General features: G+C 43.7%; 1 protein-coding gene across 1 annotated transcript in view; it reads right to left on the reverse strand.

Moving 5' to 3' along the window:
• The window catches only part of LOC143108157 (synaptogyrin-1-like), a 20,084-nt gene extending 2,982 nt beyond the window's left edge, over positions 1 to 17,102 (reverse strand). Inside the window, exons 1-3 of the mRNA XM_076271546.1 lie at positions 16,542 to 17,102; positions 3,486 to 3,723; positions 1 to 42 (exon numbers count right to left, since the gene is read on the reverse strand). The exon at positions 1 to 42 is cut by the window's left edge and continues 104 nt beyond it. Coding sequence (XP_076127661.1) covers positions 1 to 42; positions 3,486 to 3,723; positions 16,542 to 16,640 — 379 coding nt within the window. The 5' untranslated portion in view covers positions 16,641 to 17,102. The remainder of the gene's footprint in view (positions 43 to 3,485; positions 3,724 to 16,541) is intronic.
• Positions 17,103 to 17,250: the final 148 nt, after the last annotated feature.

The following is a 17,250-nucleotide window of genomic DNA, read 5'->3' on the forward strand; positions in this document are numbered from 1 at the left end:
CCATCAGACAGAAGCCTACGAACCACATGAACGACCAGAAGGCTGCAAAGAGAGGGAGAGCAAGAGATGGAGAGGGGGTAAAGGGAGAGAAAGAAAGAGAGAGGGGGAGAGAGAGAGTGGGAGAGAGATAGAGAGCGGGAAAGGAGGTAAAGGGACAGAAAGAAAGAGAGAGGGAGAGTCAAAGGAAGAAATCGACGACAAGGTCAGTTAAAGGACAATTCCGGCGCAAAATGAACCTAGGGGTTAATAACACATGTGTACCGAGTTCAACCGTTCGCTGGGATTTGTTTTCATGCTAGTCGAATGTGACCAGTTTTATTGCAAACCGCTTATTAGCGTTTAACGCTAACCTTCGGGGCACACGTACAGAGAAAGAAATCGCTATTTCTATACCACTAACAAAGCTCAAAATAGCCCCACACTTACACAGTAGCATAATGAGGGTCTCTACATGTAAACCGAAGCATTGAGAACTTTGTAAGTGTACAGGCAGTTTATTAAAAAGAAACACATTACCGTTGACGTCTGGTTCACATACAGGCAGGCGCCTTGGTTAAACAGAACTGGGATGTGAAGTGAATCTCGGGTGAAACGTTGTTGCAGAAGGACTGTGCAAAAGAGAAGCACTGAACGCAACAGGAGAAATAAGAGATGGCAGGTTATTTGAACGAATTTGAAGACATCGAGGATGAACCCTTATTGGACGTCCTTATCTTTTCAAGTCGGAATACCAACGAAGAGCTGCGGGAGCTCCGTGACAGGGCTGAGAGAGAGAGCTAGAAGCTACCTGTAGTCAATACCACACACAGGCGGCGGCGATCCATACCACAGGGACCAGATGGATCCACTAAGTAAGTACACTATACAAGTTATGTTACATCGGAGCTATTATTTCTGATAGGCCTATATTGAGCAAATTACGTTTGATTTTAGTTCACATCGCCTGCCTGTATATGTGAACCAGACGTGAACGGTAATGTGTTTCTTTTTAATAAACTGCCTGTACACTTACAAAGTTCTCAATGCTTCGGTTTACACGTAGAGACCCTCATCATTATGCTACTGTGTAAGTGTGGTGCTATTTTGAGCCTTGTTAGTGGTATAGAAATAGTGATTTCTTTCTACTGTACGTGTGCCCCAAAGGCTAGCGTTAAACGCTAATAAGCGGTTTGCAATAAAACTGGTCACATTCGACTAGCATGAAAACAAATCCCAGCGAACGGTCGAACTTGGTACACATGTGTTATTAACCCCTAGGTTCATTTTGCGCCGGAATTGTCCTTTAAGGACAATTCACTATAAAGGTTACACTGAAAAGCGTTATCTATATCACTAATGTCATTACACTGTCATTGGCTTGTGAAGTCCTGCACCTGGCAGGCAGACTGCACTCTCGCTGTTCTCAGACTGCCTCATCGTCTGAGGGGATCAGAGGACCCATAAAGCAAAGTCTGAGGGGGGGGCCTAACCCCCTTGTTTTGTCTCTGGTTTTTGTCTCTGGTTTATATCCCTCGTTTTGTCCCTCACTTCCTGGGTCTTTCTGCCAGGATTAGAACACAGACGAGGGACACCGGGGACATTCAGGAAGTGGTGTCCATCACAAGGCTCCTGTGTGCCTGATGCTGCCTGCTGCAGAGGAGTTTGGAAAACACAATAATTGGAGCGCTGACATCTCCCCAGAAGGAATGAAATGTTCTCAGCGGTCTGCGTCAACCGGAATCAATGCTAATTGCATTAGCGCTCGGTTATGTCTGAATGTGGTGTTTATTGTGGGCTCAGATGTTCTAATACTAGAGCATCGACCTCATAACACATTGAATCGTCTGTTGCTTCACTGCCAATAGGCTTTAGAGACTTCTTCTTTTGGACTGTGCATCTGTCAGTCTCAGTGTGTGTGTTAGCGTTTGTGTGTGTGCGTGTGTGTGTGTGTGTGTGTGTGTATGTGTGTGTGTGTGAGTATGTTTGTATGTGAATGTGTGAAGGCCTTTGTGTGTGTGAGTGTATATATGACACTTTCGAATCAGAATCCCCTGATGTTTGGTCACCCCCCCCCCCCACCCCCGCCCTCACCTTGCCTGTGTCAGCACCATGCTAACACTTCTATTGTGACCGGACGGACAACAGCGTCTGTGTGTGTGTGCGCGCGCTGCCTGCGTGGAGCGCTGAAGGCTCCATTGTCTGCTGGTGCTCAGTTACTCTGCGCAACGGTCATTCATTATTCTTAATTGGCTGGCCGGAAGGGAGACATTACCAGACGACGGTGCACAACAACCGGCTGCTAATGTCAGAGTCAAAGTCCTAAAAAAGCCACATTAACTCCTATAGACAAGCTTGTATTTTCATTTCAAATGAGTACAATGGAGTGACTGAAATGAATAACTGCGACATGAAAACAAAATGACACAAACATTATTGACATCTACTGCACCTATTGTACGTGAGATGCACGGTGGCAGTCAGCAGCTGTGTATGGTGAGGCATGTCAGCTCTATGGGAGAAGAGCAAACACAGTTGTGAACGGACAGCCCCAGCACAGCCATGCTGTTTGAGCCTCACATGTGTTGACAGAGGGCGCTAGCAACCACCAGAGCACCGGCCATCTTTCTTTTTTTTTATATATAATTATATTTATTTGATTTCATACATGTAACAGAAATTGCTTATACCAGTACAGACATATTAACTATTATCAATTTACAATCCTACTGGTATGGTATTCACATTGTATTACTCATACACCCATGCACCTACACCTAGGACACCCATACCCATTCATACTCCATACTATATACCTGCTGGATGCCCTAGCACACACACAGACACACACACACACACACACACCGGCCATCTTTCTAAACGATCTCCACTTGAGCCATACCCACCCAAGCAGACAGAGAAGTCACGGAAATTTACAACTTAACTAACCTTTATGCAACACATGGTGGACTTAACATTTTCATTCATTAGTGGGCAGTCGTGGCCTACTGGTTATGGGCTTTGGGCTTGGAACCGAAGGGTTGCCGGTTTGATCCCCGACCAGTGGGAATGGCTGAAGTGCCCTTGAGCAAGCCACTTAACCCCTCACTGCTCCCCGAGTGCCGCTCTAGCAAGGCAGCTCACTGCTCTGGGTTAGTGTGTGCTTCACCTCACTGTGTGTTCACTGTGTGCTGAGTGTGTTCACTAATTCACGGATGGGATAAATGCAGAGAACAAATTCCTTGTATACGCAAGTATACTTGGCCTAGAAACCTGATCTAATGTTGGGAGACAAATTTAAATGGTCCATTAAATGATCATCATTTTTCGACCAAACAATACACAATTTCAGCCAATCAGAAATGTTGTTTCAGGAGAAGTGGTCTATTTAGATTGGATTGAATTGGATTGGATCTCCATCTTCAGCATATTATTGACCTGATTAATGACCTTTGGAGCACATGCATTGAAATGCATATTTTTTCAGGCGAGTTTTTTGACGGTCGTACCAGAGACGCCGACGTCCGCCAGCACGGCCTTCTTGCGGTCCTTCACGCTGCTGATCTGGGGGAAGTAGATGTCGAGTGCCAGGAAGGCCAGGCAGGAGACGAAGGCCATGGTGCCCATGCTCACGGCGTAGTTGCAGGCGTTCTGGTTGCGGTTGAAGATGCAGTGCTCCTCCACCTCGTCGGGACGGTTCACGTAGCCCTCGTTGGCGATGCTGCCGAAGATGACGATGGCAAAGAGCTGCATTTGAGAGAGAGAGAGAGAGAGAGAGAGAGAGAGAGAGGGGGATAGAGAAATGAAAGAAGAAAAGAGGGTGAATGGAGGAGAAACGGGTGTGCATAGAGAAACACAAGGGGAGACAACTATGTGAGCAAATGTGAGTAATTCAGTGTTCTTGCTCTGTTGCAAGGGTTGAACATGATTCCATTAATCTCATTTAACAAGTCACGAGGAACACAAAGAAAAGAGCTAACAAACAAAGCCAAAAAACACCAGAGCATATGAGAACATATGATAACACCACTGTGCATTTCAATTTAAACTTCCAACATCAGTTAAGTGCAGGTGTCAGAATGAGTTGAAAAAAGAACCACAAACTGATAAAAATGTCAGTTAGCCAACGGCTCAAGGTTCCTCTTTCTTTCTCTTCTCTGCCGGAAAAAGTACCACTTCTGCTGTGCAGAGAACCCACACTAGCATGCGCCGCCTTCACACCATGACTCTTTAAAATGTCTACGGGCCAATATTCTCTTGTCAGATAAGGCTTAGTGAAATGTATTTTTGGCTCAGTACCTCAATTTCATTTGGTTCTAGTTTAAATAGGCCTAGCTAAAATATGAGAACAGAGTGTCTATAGCAACAACTACTGCTGCCAGAAATCCATCTCCAAGGAGATAGAGGAGATGGATTTTCATTTGAAGTGTCGCCTGAGGAAACCCCCCTACATCACAGAATGTGCCAGTTTGTGTTTGAATGTGCGAGTGTGTGTGTGTGTGTGTGTGTGTGTGTGTGTGTGTGTGCACCATCGTTTGGGGATTAGCTTGTGTGTGTGTCTGTTTGTTGTCTTCCCCTGCAGGCATGTGTTTGTAAACAGTGCTGTATGTTTTGTCATCCCCACATGTCTCTTGCTCTGCCTCTCTGTGGGCAGCAGATAATCACAGGGTGCATAGGTGCACAGGGGGTGAGGGTGTACGTGTGTGTGTGCGTGTGTGTGTGTACGTGTGTGTGTGTGTGTGTGTGTGTTGGAGTGGGGGCACTCTAGTGGGTTTGCAGAGCTCTCCTGCTGTGACTTTGGCTCCACCGAGGTCACATACAACTGATTGTAAAACGATGCATGCTGCTGTAACGTCTACAGTGACCCACCTCACTGGTCCCAGGTGCAGAATTCTTAAATACTGTAGCCTCAAACTGTGTGTTTGTGTGTGTGTGTGTGTATGTGTGTATGTTGGGGGGGGGGTTCCTTCACTATTTTTAATGCAACATATACTGTAGACATATAGCATGACATATAGGGAGGTCTATTTTTAGTCACTCTGCTTCTCTCTCTCCTGCTGCATCATTGTGGAGGACTGCAGAGAAATAAAGGGTCAGCCTCCATTTACAGCAGCCGTGCATGCGTGCGTAAGAGAGTGTGTCTCGTCTCTGTGTGAGTGTGTGTGTGTGTGACTGTGTGTGTGTGTGTGTGTGTGTGTGTGTGTGTGTGTGCATGTGTATGTGTCAGAAGTCATTTCCCCCATGCAAACACAAGATGACTCAATTCAACAGTGACAGTGAAGTCAGAGGCCTACAGGAAGAGATGCATAATCAGTCCAGCATCTCACTTGCCTAGAAGTACACCATGCAACAGCACAGACACGTATGATAACGTATTTATATTTAGCACTAAAACATAGGAGCGGTACCGACCAATCCCACATGAATGATGATTCCATCCTGTGCAAAATACTTTTCTCTTTAGAAGAGAAGAGAACAGAGTGGCCATCTGTTTTATAAACCAACAAGAGCTCATTAACTTCCACCAAAATTCCAAAATTATCATTGAGAAGAAACCAGGCAAAGTTGCCACGTTTTTTCTGAAATATATGTTGATTTTGTCCCTAGAATTAGGTTAGATTGCCTTGAATTTGTTCATAGTTTCTGTCTTAAATCTTTCAGTACACACTCTGTTAGGCCTATATGTTCAGATAGTTTGGAAGCTGAGGTACCCTGGAAATCCAGAGTTCTCGCGAGAGAGCACAATTTGAATTTGCTCAGCGAGTCACTCCGGCAATGAGTAATGATGCTCATTACCTCTGTCCATGGAACAAGCTACACCAATCACATCGGTGGGCCAGAGGCGAGCTAAACAGATGGTGACAGCGCTGCAACGTCGAAGTCCGGAATCAGTCAGTAAACATTGGTCGTAGTGTTATCCAATTGCGTGCATTGATATTTTCAAATGCATGCTTGGTGCCACCCCTCGAGTTGGGCATTTTTTATTATTCATAGCCAGGCCCTTAAATCTTTCTAGAATTGGGTCTGGATTTCCAGGCTAAAGCTGAGGAGCAACAGAGGAACATCTCTGACTCTCTTGCTGAGGAGCAACAGAGGAACATCTCCGACTCTCTTGCTGAGCCAGCCCCAGTACTCACTCCCAAAATCAACACCTGATGGTGCTGATGGTTTGGCCGTAACCCTGAGACACAGCAGGTGCAGCCATCTGATGCCACACATGGGAGTCTCACTGCCCTTTTTAGTCTCGTGGAGTCGTTGGGTCTGTTTCACTGTCTCTTTGTGTCCCTGTGGTGAATTCGTCACGACCCTGCCGGCACATTTCACAACAGCTTGACACATTCTGACTGAGAATGGACTGGCTGCAATGGAATGTTCTAGCTACCTAAACAAACAAACAAACAAAACACTTCCAGCATGCTCTGACGGAGACTGGGTCCTCCCATTCACCCCCAGGGACAAAAGTGTGCCAGTACCCCCTTCTTATGTGTGTAAGTGTGTACACTTATGTGTATAAGTGTATACAGCTTTACAGACGGTGTCCAGCATCAGGTGTATAAAATCAAACACACTGACAGGAAGTCTCCACTGACAGACATGAGGTGTTGAATGAGCTATGGAAGATGGCATCACTGCGAGATGGCGTGGCGGTCACACACACACACACACACACACACATAGGGCCGTGGGGAGACGCACCCACGGCTCGCCGGTCGGCTGCCGGACGCTGGTGATGACTCATCCTGGCCTCGCCATCTGACAATCAATCCAACAGACACATTTCTGCTTGGCAACCACCAGGAGAGTGTGATAGGATGAATGCACAGGGATGGGTTGGGTGCAAAAGAAAATGCACCGTGCTTGTCTTTTCAAGGTTTGCATTATGCTGATGCATTACAGTGACAGTGGGGACTCGGGACATTCCGGTGCCTTTGGCTTGATGGAGACATTTTTGGAAAGGTCTTCTCTGGGTTCAGGTTAGCAGCATTGTCCTTTGAGATACAGTATGGCTTGACAGGAACCCACCCTACACATGCACAAATTAATACCCAGCCAAAACTAAACAGGGAACATCATCACCCATTACTGATCATTTGACTGGAACAATTCCTTGCAGTTATTCCATAGCCTTCAGAGAAATACAGAAATACTTGACAGCAAAGGAGTGTCTGTGTGATGGACAGAGAGAGGGGTTGGGGGGGATGGTAAATCCATATTAATGCTTATCACATTGGAAAATGTTGGTTGGATATTCTATGAGCATGTGGAGTACATGCTGTTTTATATACACACACACACACACACAGACACTGAACAGCACACAGACACACACACATAAATACATACTGTCCTAAAAAGCTGATTTCAAATGCACAAGCGTGCCCTTGCATCTGGGCCGGGAGTCTAAATGAGATCAGTGGCGGTTTGGGCCAGGCCTGCCTGTTCTCTGATTGGGGGAGATAAATGCTCTCTGTCAGAGCAGAGCAGAGAGGATGGGGATGGGGATGGAGAGGGTGGGGGTGGGGGAGCAGGACTGGTCTCATCACATGGTCGCACTCAGATTGAATTACCATGCTATTTATTTTCTTCTGCAGCCAAAAATTAAGGGCCAGATAGGAGGGGGGAGAGAGAGAGAGAGAGAGAGAGAGAAAGAGAGAGAGAGACTGAGAGAAAGTGCTTTGTTCATTTGTATACAAGATGCTATTTTGTCCAGACACAAGATTGATTATCTCTGATCTCATTCCTCTTTCTGGCTCTATCCTCTTCTTTCTGATCAAGTGAAGGACTTTTTCGCTCACCTGTTGATGGTGAGGTGGCTAACTTCTCTCCAGTCCAATTGTATCTCTCCTCACACACACATAGACACACACACACACAGATAGAGAGAGAGAGCTTCTCCCCTGGCTGCATAACTCTCTCAGGTCCACATGAAAGCAGGCTTTGTGGCGAGTCCATGGGGTCCTGATCTTGTGACCATCATTTGACGGATGAGGGAATTTCACTTTACACATTAGATTAGTAAGCATGTATGTGTGTATGTGTGTATGCATACCTACAGTACATGCATTTGTGTGTGTGGATGATGCCAGGTGTGTGGGTTGTAGCCTATGGAGTGTGCAGCATACATAACATGCTTGTTTCAGCGCATAGTACTTTACTGTGACTCATCTTTTGCTTTGAGTCATACCTGTTATATATTCATAAGGATGTGTGCCTGTTTGAGAATGTTTAGAAATGTAGTTGTATGTGTCTTCATTTAAATTCCAATATTTTTTTAAAGAGTGTGCACACATTTGTGTGGGAGTGTGTCAGCAATGTGTGTGTATGTAAGTGTGAAATGTGTATACTTATGTGTATTGCTTCTTTGAGTGTGTTGCTAACCATCTACAGTATGTGTGCATTTAGTGTGTGTGGGTGTGTGTATGTGACACTACAACAGTCCACAGGTCTGTCCAGCTGCACAGGTCGGAGTCTGCTGAAAACCCCTCTGAGACATCAAGGTCATTAAGCACGAGTAAAATCAGGTTTCTAGGCCAAGTATACTTGCGTATACAAGGAATTTGGTCTCTGCATTTATCCCATCCCTGAATTAGTGAACACACAGTGAGGTGAAGCTCGCACTAACCTGGAGCAGTGAGCTGCCTTGCTACAGCGGAGCTCGGGGAGCAGTGAGGGGTTAGATGCCTTGCTCAAGGGCACTTCAGCCATTCCTACTGGTCGGGGATTGAACCGGCAACCGTTTGGTTTCAAGCCCTAAGCCCTAACCAGTAGGCCACGACTGCCTCAGTCTCCACAAGGGGATGCATTAGCACGAGTTAGCACTGCAGCCCCAGGCTGTCAGAGACTGGAGTGGTAGTATCAGTGTCCCTTCATGTGAAGGAAGTGTCTTGACACTACAGCTTTACATCCGACAGTGGAAGTACGTCCAATGCCAAGGGCTAGGTTGAAATTCAATGCTGTTTTGCCTTTCTTTCTTTCTTTCTCTCTCTCTTTATTTCTAGGTCTTAACTTTCTTCCTTTTTTCTCTGTTGGTGCGTCGTCGTGAACGTGTCACCGGGGACTACTCGGTGTTGCCATGGAAGCTGCTAGGCTGCGCTAATGGCGCGGAGGGGAGTGGAAGAGGCAGCGTCCTGACGACGGTGTCACAGTGATTTGTGTGCCAATCCTCTGCAGAGTGGGCTGGTAATGGATGCGATGCGACACGCTACAGGGGGAAGAAGATGTTCGTCGCGCAGGGGGAAGAAGATGTTCGTCGCGCAGCGGGAACAGCCCATTGTAGCAGACTTCTAGTGAGCAGACGGGCCATTAGAGAAGATCTTGGTGCTGACAGGCCTATAGAAAGCGGGTGGCATTTAGAAAGGTGGTTTAAGGTGGCCTCTGTTCGAATGAGGACAAGGCCTGGCACAAGAAAAGATCGGCACCAAATTAAATGGACGGGCCAGGGACCAGCTTCCATGAAATAAGATGTCCTCATGTTAAACAGTCACTGAGCACAAGAACAATTATGTCAGCAACACGAGCTGATGTAGCACTGACTAAGAAGAGATTTGTCGAAATCTTGATTTTTTTTTTCTGTCAGAAGTTAAGCTGCTGGTCTTTCCAGGGAACGAGATTATAAATGGAAGTGGACATCAAAGATCAATTCTTCAGATCAATACAAGCAAGCAGGCTCCCGGTCTGCTGTGTTTAACCATGCTGATGTGTTATACTGTAACATCAGAGGGCCACACAGGACAAAGCATCACAATATCTTTTCATCTTTCTGTCTCAATCTCCATGTGTGTGTGTAAGTGTGTGTGTGTGTGTGTGTGCGTGTGTGTGTGTGTGTGTGTGTGTGTGTGTGAGTGAGTGTGTGGAGGTGAGTAAAAAGAGTACAGTGGTAGGCCTTAGTAATGACTGTATTGTAGGCTACAGCTTGCAGGTAAGAATGCCACTGAGACTATTGACCCAAATGCAGTAGCGGCAACCCTCTGGCCCTGAGCACAGCTCTGATCAATATGAATAAATACAGTAGTCTCTAGCTCTATAGAAGTGGAATCACACTAATGAATATTAGTTTTCATCTTGTGCAAACATCAAACAGTATGTAACAAAGAGATAAATATATAAAACAGATAAGACATCTGAGTCTGACCAAAGACTATCGTGTTTAATTTAATTTCAGGGAACGATGAAATCATTTATAGTTCTCAGGCAAAATGCAATATGTGGAAAGGAATACTGATGAAGGGGGTGATCATCTTTAATCTTGTGTCGGGTTGTGTAGGCCTACAGTAAACTTGCAGGACTAACAGTCCTCACCACAGGTCTCCATACATTCACTGATTTACATGTGTAAATGATGCCAAATGCCAGCCTATACTCCAAAGAACTGAAAAAGCTTTGCAGTATATATATTTGTTCCACAAAAGTAAAAATGTATGGGCACTGGTGTGCAAATTTGGAGGAGGGCAAGAAGCGGTTCTCTGATCAAGTGGTATTTACCCAGCCATATTTCTCTTTTATGTCAAGGCACTGAACAGAGACATGAAGATGTGATTCTAAATAAAGTATGAGACAGAATCTGCCTTGTGTGACATGGAAACCAATGTGCCAACTGTCCCACGCTTACTCATCACACTTACAGTTTGGCCATTTGGGCCCCTCTCTGCTTTCATAACTCCCTTCACTACAATGCCTGTCTGCACACACATACACACACACAAACACACACACTTTCTCTCTTTCTCAGATACATACATACACACACACACACACACACACACAGTCCTGACAGGGGAGTGTTGCAGTGTATTCCTCAGGTCTACCCACGTGCTCGGAGTTAGACTGTGGGACTAACGAGCTAATAAGGGGGTTACACTCAGCACAGCTTTGACTGAAGAAATCCTTCACCTGAGCCTGTGGTTATGTGGTCTGGTCTTCCACTTCCTACAAGAAATCCTGCTATCATGCTGTCAGAAAAGGGAACATTTTTCAAAAAAAGCACTGGTGGTTTGTTTGGGGAAATAACTTCACAGCCAGTACAGACTACTTGAACTGTGAACTGTGTTGCCTTACAAATCAATACTCTGGTGTGTCCATCAATCCTGCTGCCACACCCTATTTAGAGGGACCGCACAGTAAACTATGAATGAAGGCATCAAAAGAAAACATGAGGCTGTGCACACACACACACACACACACACTAATGACAGATCGTCTGAAGGCTTCCTTCCCACCTTGTAGTCACTTACTCAGTCACTGTCACAAGTATTTCATTACAGTGACATGACGAGCTGCCAAGAACAGAATCAGCGACGGAGTGGAGAGGAGAGAAGTGGAGGAATGGAGACAGGACTGGGTAGCAAGCGAGCAGGACGCTACAAGGGAAGCCTGCTCTCTCTTGTCTCCCTCCTCGTCCCCAACAACACACACCTGTACATAAACATGTCTAAGCTGTCTGCCTACATTTAAACCCTAAGTGGTCCATGTGTGATCCTTAGAGGAAATGATACAACTGACTTAAGTAAATTATACATTTGTTTTTTCCTCTATCTATCTATCTATCTATATATCTATCTTTCTATCTATCTATCTATCTATCCTTTTCTGTGACTCACATTGTGACACATCATAATTGACTCCTCTCCTTACCAGAGCAAAGGAGAGAGGAGAGGTGGCACTGAGCAGTGCTTTGTCTGGGCTCACCATCTCCCAACATGGCCATGCCATTTGATTCAGAGGAGCTTCCTGTGGTGACCACATCAAGCTCTACTGGGATTTCTTTTATAAGCAGACACTAATTACACAGAATGCATACACCTACGTGTTACGCCAATCAAATCCTGAAGATGGATACAGTAATCAGTATACAGTAATTCCAACGTTAGAATGAGAGTGAGTGTGTGGGTACATCATAGCCCAAAGAATGAGAGGGAGTACATCAGGTGTGAATTACAAGGTGGTTTGATCCTCCATTTAAGACCTTGACTTTATTGTTCTGTCAAAGTTCTATGTGTTAATGTAAGGAAAAAAGCCAATTTCCATTGTATCATAAGTATACCTGTACATCCTCATCCTCACGGACTCATCACCTGACACAGCATATATTGTATCTGGTTATAATGTTTTTAGAAAAGATAGAAAGACTGGCAGAGGAGGCGGGCTATTGATGTATGTCAAAAACCACATTAACTGCAAAGAAGTTGACCTGAACTGTATGGATATGGAATGTATGGCAGTACGAATGGTCCTATCTGCCAACATGTCTTTTACTGTTATTTGTATATACAGACTACCTTCATCTAATTGTAAGTTTTATGAATACTTGAGAAATATTTAGAAAGAATTTGACAGAAACAAAGAACTAATTCTACTTGGCGATTTTAACATAAACTGGATGGAGAAATCAAAAAGAAAAAAACTCAAAGATATTACAAACCAATTTGATTTAACTCAATTAGTCCAAGGCCCCACTAGAATCACTTCATCGTCCCAAACACAGATTGATCTAATATTTAGTAATAAGGCAGAGAGAATAACTAAAACTTTTAATTTTCTGACTGGGCTATCAGATCACAATTTGACACTGATTTCTAGGAAACTAACTAAGCAAAGGTTTAAGTATCAACAGGAAAGTAAAAAGGTCTTTAACGTCATACCAAAACGGCTTATCAATAATTTTGAAAGCCAATTCAGACAACTTTCTTGGAGTGAGTTGCTTGCCACAGATAGTGCTTATATGATGCTTCTGAGAGCTTAATGACTATGATTAACAAAGTTAAAAGTGAATTCAGTAAATATATCATTTACTCTAGGAAAAAGCAAAACTTGCCCTGGCTCAGTGAACAAGTATGGGCTTTAATGAGGCAGAGGGACTATGCATTAAAAACTGCAGTTAGGTCTGGGTTAGCCCATGATAGAAGAACCTTTCAACAATTGCGTAACAAAGTTGTAAAAGAACTTAGAAAATCAAAAGCACATTTTTTTATCAACATTATCAAGGACTCCAAATGAAATAGCAGGCAAACTTGGAAAAACATTAATATGGTCCTTAAAAAGGATCATAATAGTAACAGAGATAAGGGGCTTGAGCTACAAGTAGGGGCACATTAACACAAAATAAAGTCAAAATCTGTTCTGAGTTTAATACTTATTTCATTGATTCTGTGCAAGATTTAGCAAAAGGATTTGGACCTAGAGAGAAGTGCATCACACCACCAAATAACAATCTCCCACTTTTTAACATATCTGAGGTCACAGAATCCTCTATAGTTAAATCCATAGGCCACCTTAAGAACTCAAAGGCTAAATATGTTTTTGATTGTGACTGTGCATTTGTGAAGAAGTATAAATATATCCTCCACTCCAATAACACATCTGGTCAACCTGTCTTTTAATCATAGTTTTTTTCCTATGGCCTGGAAAACAGCAGCAATAACTCCTGTTTACAAGGCTGGTGATGTAACTGATGTTACCAACTACAGACCTATCAGTATACTCCCTGTCATTTCTAAAGTGAGTGAAAGGATAGTGTGTGACCAGTTGATGGACCATTTAAATCAGGGCCATTCTCCACTGCACCCTATGCAATTTGGTTTTAGAAAGAACCACTCAACTGAGACAGCAAACTGTTACTTTATTGAGCAAATTAAATCCAGCCTTGATAATGGGGGTGTTGTTGGTGCTGTTTTCCCTGATTTCAGAAAAGCTTTTGACACCGTAAATCATAATGTTCTGTTGTCAAAGTTATGTAAGTTTAATTTTTCCACTAAAGCTCTGACATGGATAGAGTCTTATTTAGATTCAAGGAAGCAGTGCACCAGAATTAATGATGTATGCTCTTCCTTTGCCAACAGTTCCATTGGAGTCCCACAGGGATCAATTTTAGGACCAATTTTATTTAGTTTATATATTATTGACCTCCCTCTGATTTGCCCAGATGTCAATATCCAAATGTATGCGGACGATACAGTAATCTATACGCATGCCAAAAATAGAGAACAGGCTGCTTTAAAACTTACAGCAGTCCTAAATAAAGTGTCAGATTGGCTAACTAGTAGCTGTCTGACTCTCAATGTAAGTAAAACTGTTGCTATGTATTTCTCTAAAAAGGGAAATGCACAGCAACAACCTGACATCTTGGTCAAAGGAGAGGTGATCAAAATTGTTGACAACTTTAAATACCTGGGCATAATCATTGATTCCAATTTAAATTTCAGAAAGCATATTAAGAAGATATCTAGAAATGTTAGAGCGAGTTTGATTACTTTTAGACATATTAGACATCAATTACCCTTACATGCTGCTAAACTGTTTATGCACTCAATGATTTTCTGCCATTTGTCTTATTGTGCTACAAGCTGGTCCCAGGCAGGTGTGACCACTCTGAAACCCTTGTACTCTCTATACAAACAGGCTGTGAAAGTGCTTGATAAAAAAACAAGAAATTATCACCACTGTACTATTATAAAAAAACATAGCCTGTTAACATTTGACAGTTTTATTTGGTTCTCTGACATGTGCCTGATGTACAAATTGACCCATGATCTTGCACCACCACCACTTAAGCAATGTGTGTCATTCTGTAGAGACAATGTTAGGGTATCTAGGGCTGCAATGAGAGGAGACTGTTACACTACATTCAAAAAGACCACTTTTGGCCAATCAGCATTTTCATATCAAGCAATTAGAAAATGGAACTCAATCCCACTCCATATCAGAGACTCTTTAAGTTTTAAAAGTTTTAAAAAGTCTTTGAAGACATGGCTGAAGGACAATCAAGCTTGTGATCATTGATCTTTGTTTTTCACTTAGTTTTTCTTCTATTTGTAATGTTTATCTTGTTGTCTTTTCATGTCTGTGTTTGTTTATGTTTTTACTGTGCTTGAACATCCTGCCCAGGGACTACATGTGCAAATTAGCTATTTAGCTAACCCTGGTATAGAAGCTATGCATGGTCCCTGTCAAACAAAACTAATAAACAAACAAACAAACAATATACTGCATATATGTGTATGAGTGTATACTGTGTATGCATAATATGCATGAGTGTATACTACAGTATGTAGGCATATGTATGAGTATATACTATGTAGCCATATACTTATAAATACCCAGGTTTATGTAACCAAAGAGTGTGTTCAAGTCCAACATCTCATGCGATCCATGGATTCCCGTTTGTTCCTTGGAGTTTGCAAATGGAAACTGTGATGTCACAAGACACTTCCCTCCAGCCTCCCTCCAGGGAAAGAGGTGTGATTCTGAACACAACATGGAGAGTGTGCAGTGCACTCACTGATAGAGCTCAACTAAGCATGGCTCACAAACAGCCCTTGGGTCCAACAGGTGGGATCCTCTCATTACAGTATGTGCAAATCTGGCATCGGCTAACCTCTCTCTGTTTTTCAGTGTCTGTGTTCAAATAAGTCTGAATCTCTTTAAGAATGTGATAAGTGTTTTTATATGATAATAACCAGGGGGGGTACTGGTCTCAGTTGCCTTGTGGTGTGTGCTGTGTGTGTAGCCTTCATTTCAGATCCTCACTACCACAAATACTAGAAACTGGAAAATTTACACTCTTTATGCATAGAACGCATAATGTGTCTTTCTACAGCAAGTTTTGCTTTATATTGATGTAACAGGAATTTCATTTTGCTGATGCAAGTTTGTAAATCCTTAATGCCTCCTTATGGACACTGACCTTCAATTTAAAATACCAAACATCATATTTACAACAATATACAATAGAAGTCAGGACCATCACATTTAAGTATAGTCACATGACCTACACAGACGCATGTCTCTGACTTGCAAGTGCTTCCTAAACTGCTATAGCAATACACCCAGACAAAATAACTGTCATCAACTGTCAATCATTTTTAACTAGGTCTAATTAGTGATTATAGAAAGGTATTTCACTGATTAATCTGTCTACCACCATGATATCGGCGAAAGTGTTCTAGTATGTCTTTAACATACAAAAACATTCTCCTTCAAAAGAAAGACCTCTACTACAGTTAGGCACATTGTATGACGGCGTTATCACCACTCCACAACTACCAGAGTCAGAGTTTGCTGTAGTCAGAAAAAAATCGGTAGGCCTATACCCTATAATGAAACGTCGTGTCGTCTGGTCACTTCAACACGCCTGTGGCGGTAGCGCACAGTAGATGACTTCTGTGACAGATTCGTAGGGCGGCGACAGAGCCTCCAACACGATACAATAACATAGTCAATGATGGACACAATAATATCAATATGAGTAGGCCTATTGAATTCATCGGAGGTCCCCATACACATTTCAGCTATACTGTATCTCACCAAAACTCTGCTGTAGATCGGGCAGGCACTAAAGCTGGCGTTAAGTTGACAACATGTAAGCAGCATGCTGTGTCCATACCATGCCTTTAGCCTATACCCAGCGCAATATGGATTCTAACTGGTTAAACCGTGAGATCCCGACACAAAATAGGCTAATGATGTAGGCTACAGCTTAAGGTCACCCACAGCACTCGATGTTTACAATATAGGTCGGACAGGCTAACCTACACAGCCAAGGCTACGTATTGGATTGGAACGAATCTCACCCAAGACACTATTCGGAGAATTGTGTGAGGCTGCTGGACGAATGTGATAGGGTCGAAGGCTCCTCCTGCCTTCCCCGCTCCGTATGCCATCCCCTCCATCTTCTGCCTCCGTGATGTCTCTCCTGTCCCGGATTCGGTGCGAGGTAGCTCCGCGGCCAATTGAAGCGAGCTCGTTAAGGACGTGCCTTTCTTGTCCTCGCTGTTATCAGTTCTTCGGCCTTACACAAACAACGCTACTAACAGCTAATTAACCAATTATTCACTGTTCTGCCTAGCAGCTCTCTTTCTCTCTCTCTGCATGTAGGCTACGGTATCCAGGAGCACAAATCGTTCATTTCACACTGCCTCCGATTGGGTCTGTTGCCTTTACGCACTGTCGTTTTCCTCTTGCTCTCTCGTGATCCGAGGACAAGGACTAGGAGAGGGGTAGGCGAAGGGGTTGTAAAATGTCGAAGCGGCGAAACCGGTGGCAAAGCGCTCCAGTGCTCACGCGCCTCGCTGTCAAACCGTCGGGCGCGCTTTTGACAAATACTCTCACGCGCGCCCCCAACTATAGCGAGTAAAAAAAGCAGAAGAAAAAAACACAGAACTCAGCTTTGTGTGACAAGGTGGGCTAAATTTGAGGGAGACGAGAAACCTCCTGGGGTTGGTAAGATGAGAGGAAAAATCCTCTAGGAGGTCCAAAGTTATGCTTTCACATGACCAGCAT

Source organism: Alosa pseudoharengus, unplaced genomic scaffold (genome assembly GCF_046254945.1).
Source record: "Alosa pseudoharengus isolate Yale_2024_CS ecotype anadromous, Long Island Sound unplaced genomic scaffold, YU_APseudo_1.1 YU_APseudo_1.1_scf_1, whole genome shotgun sequence".
NCBI lineage: Eukaryota > Metazoa > Chordata > Actinopteri > Clupeiformes > Clupeidae > Alosa > Alosa pseudoharengus.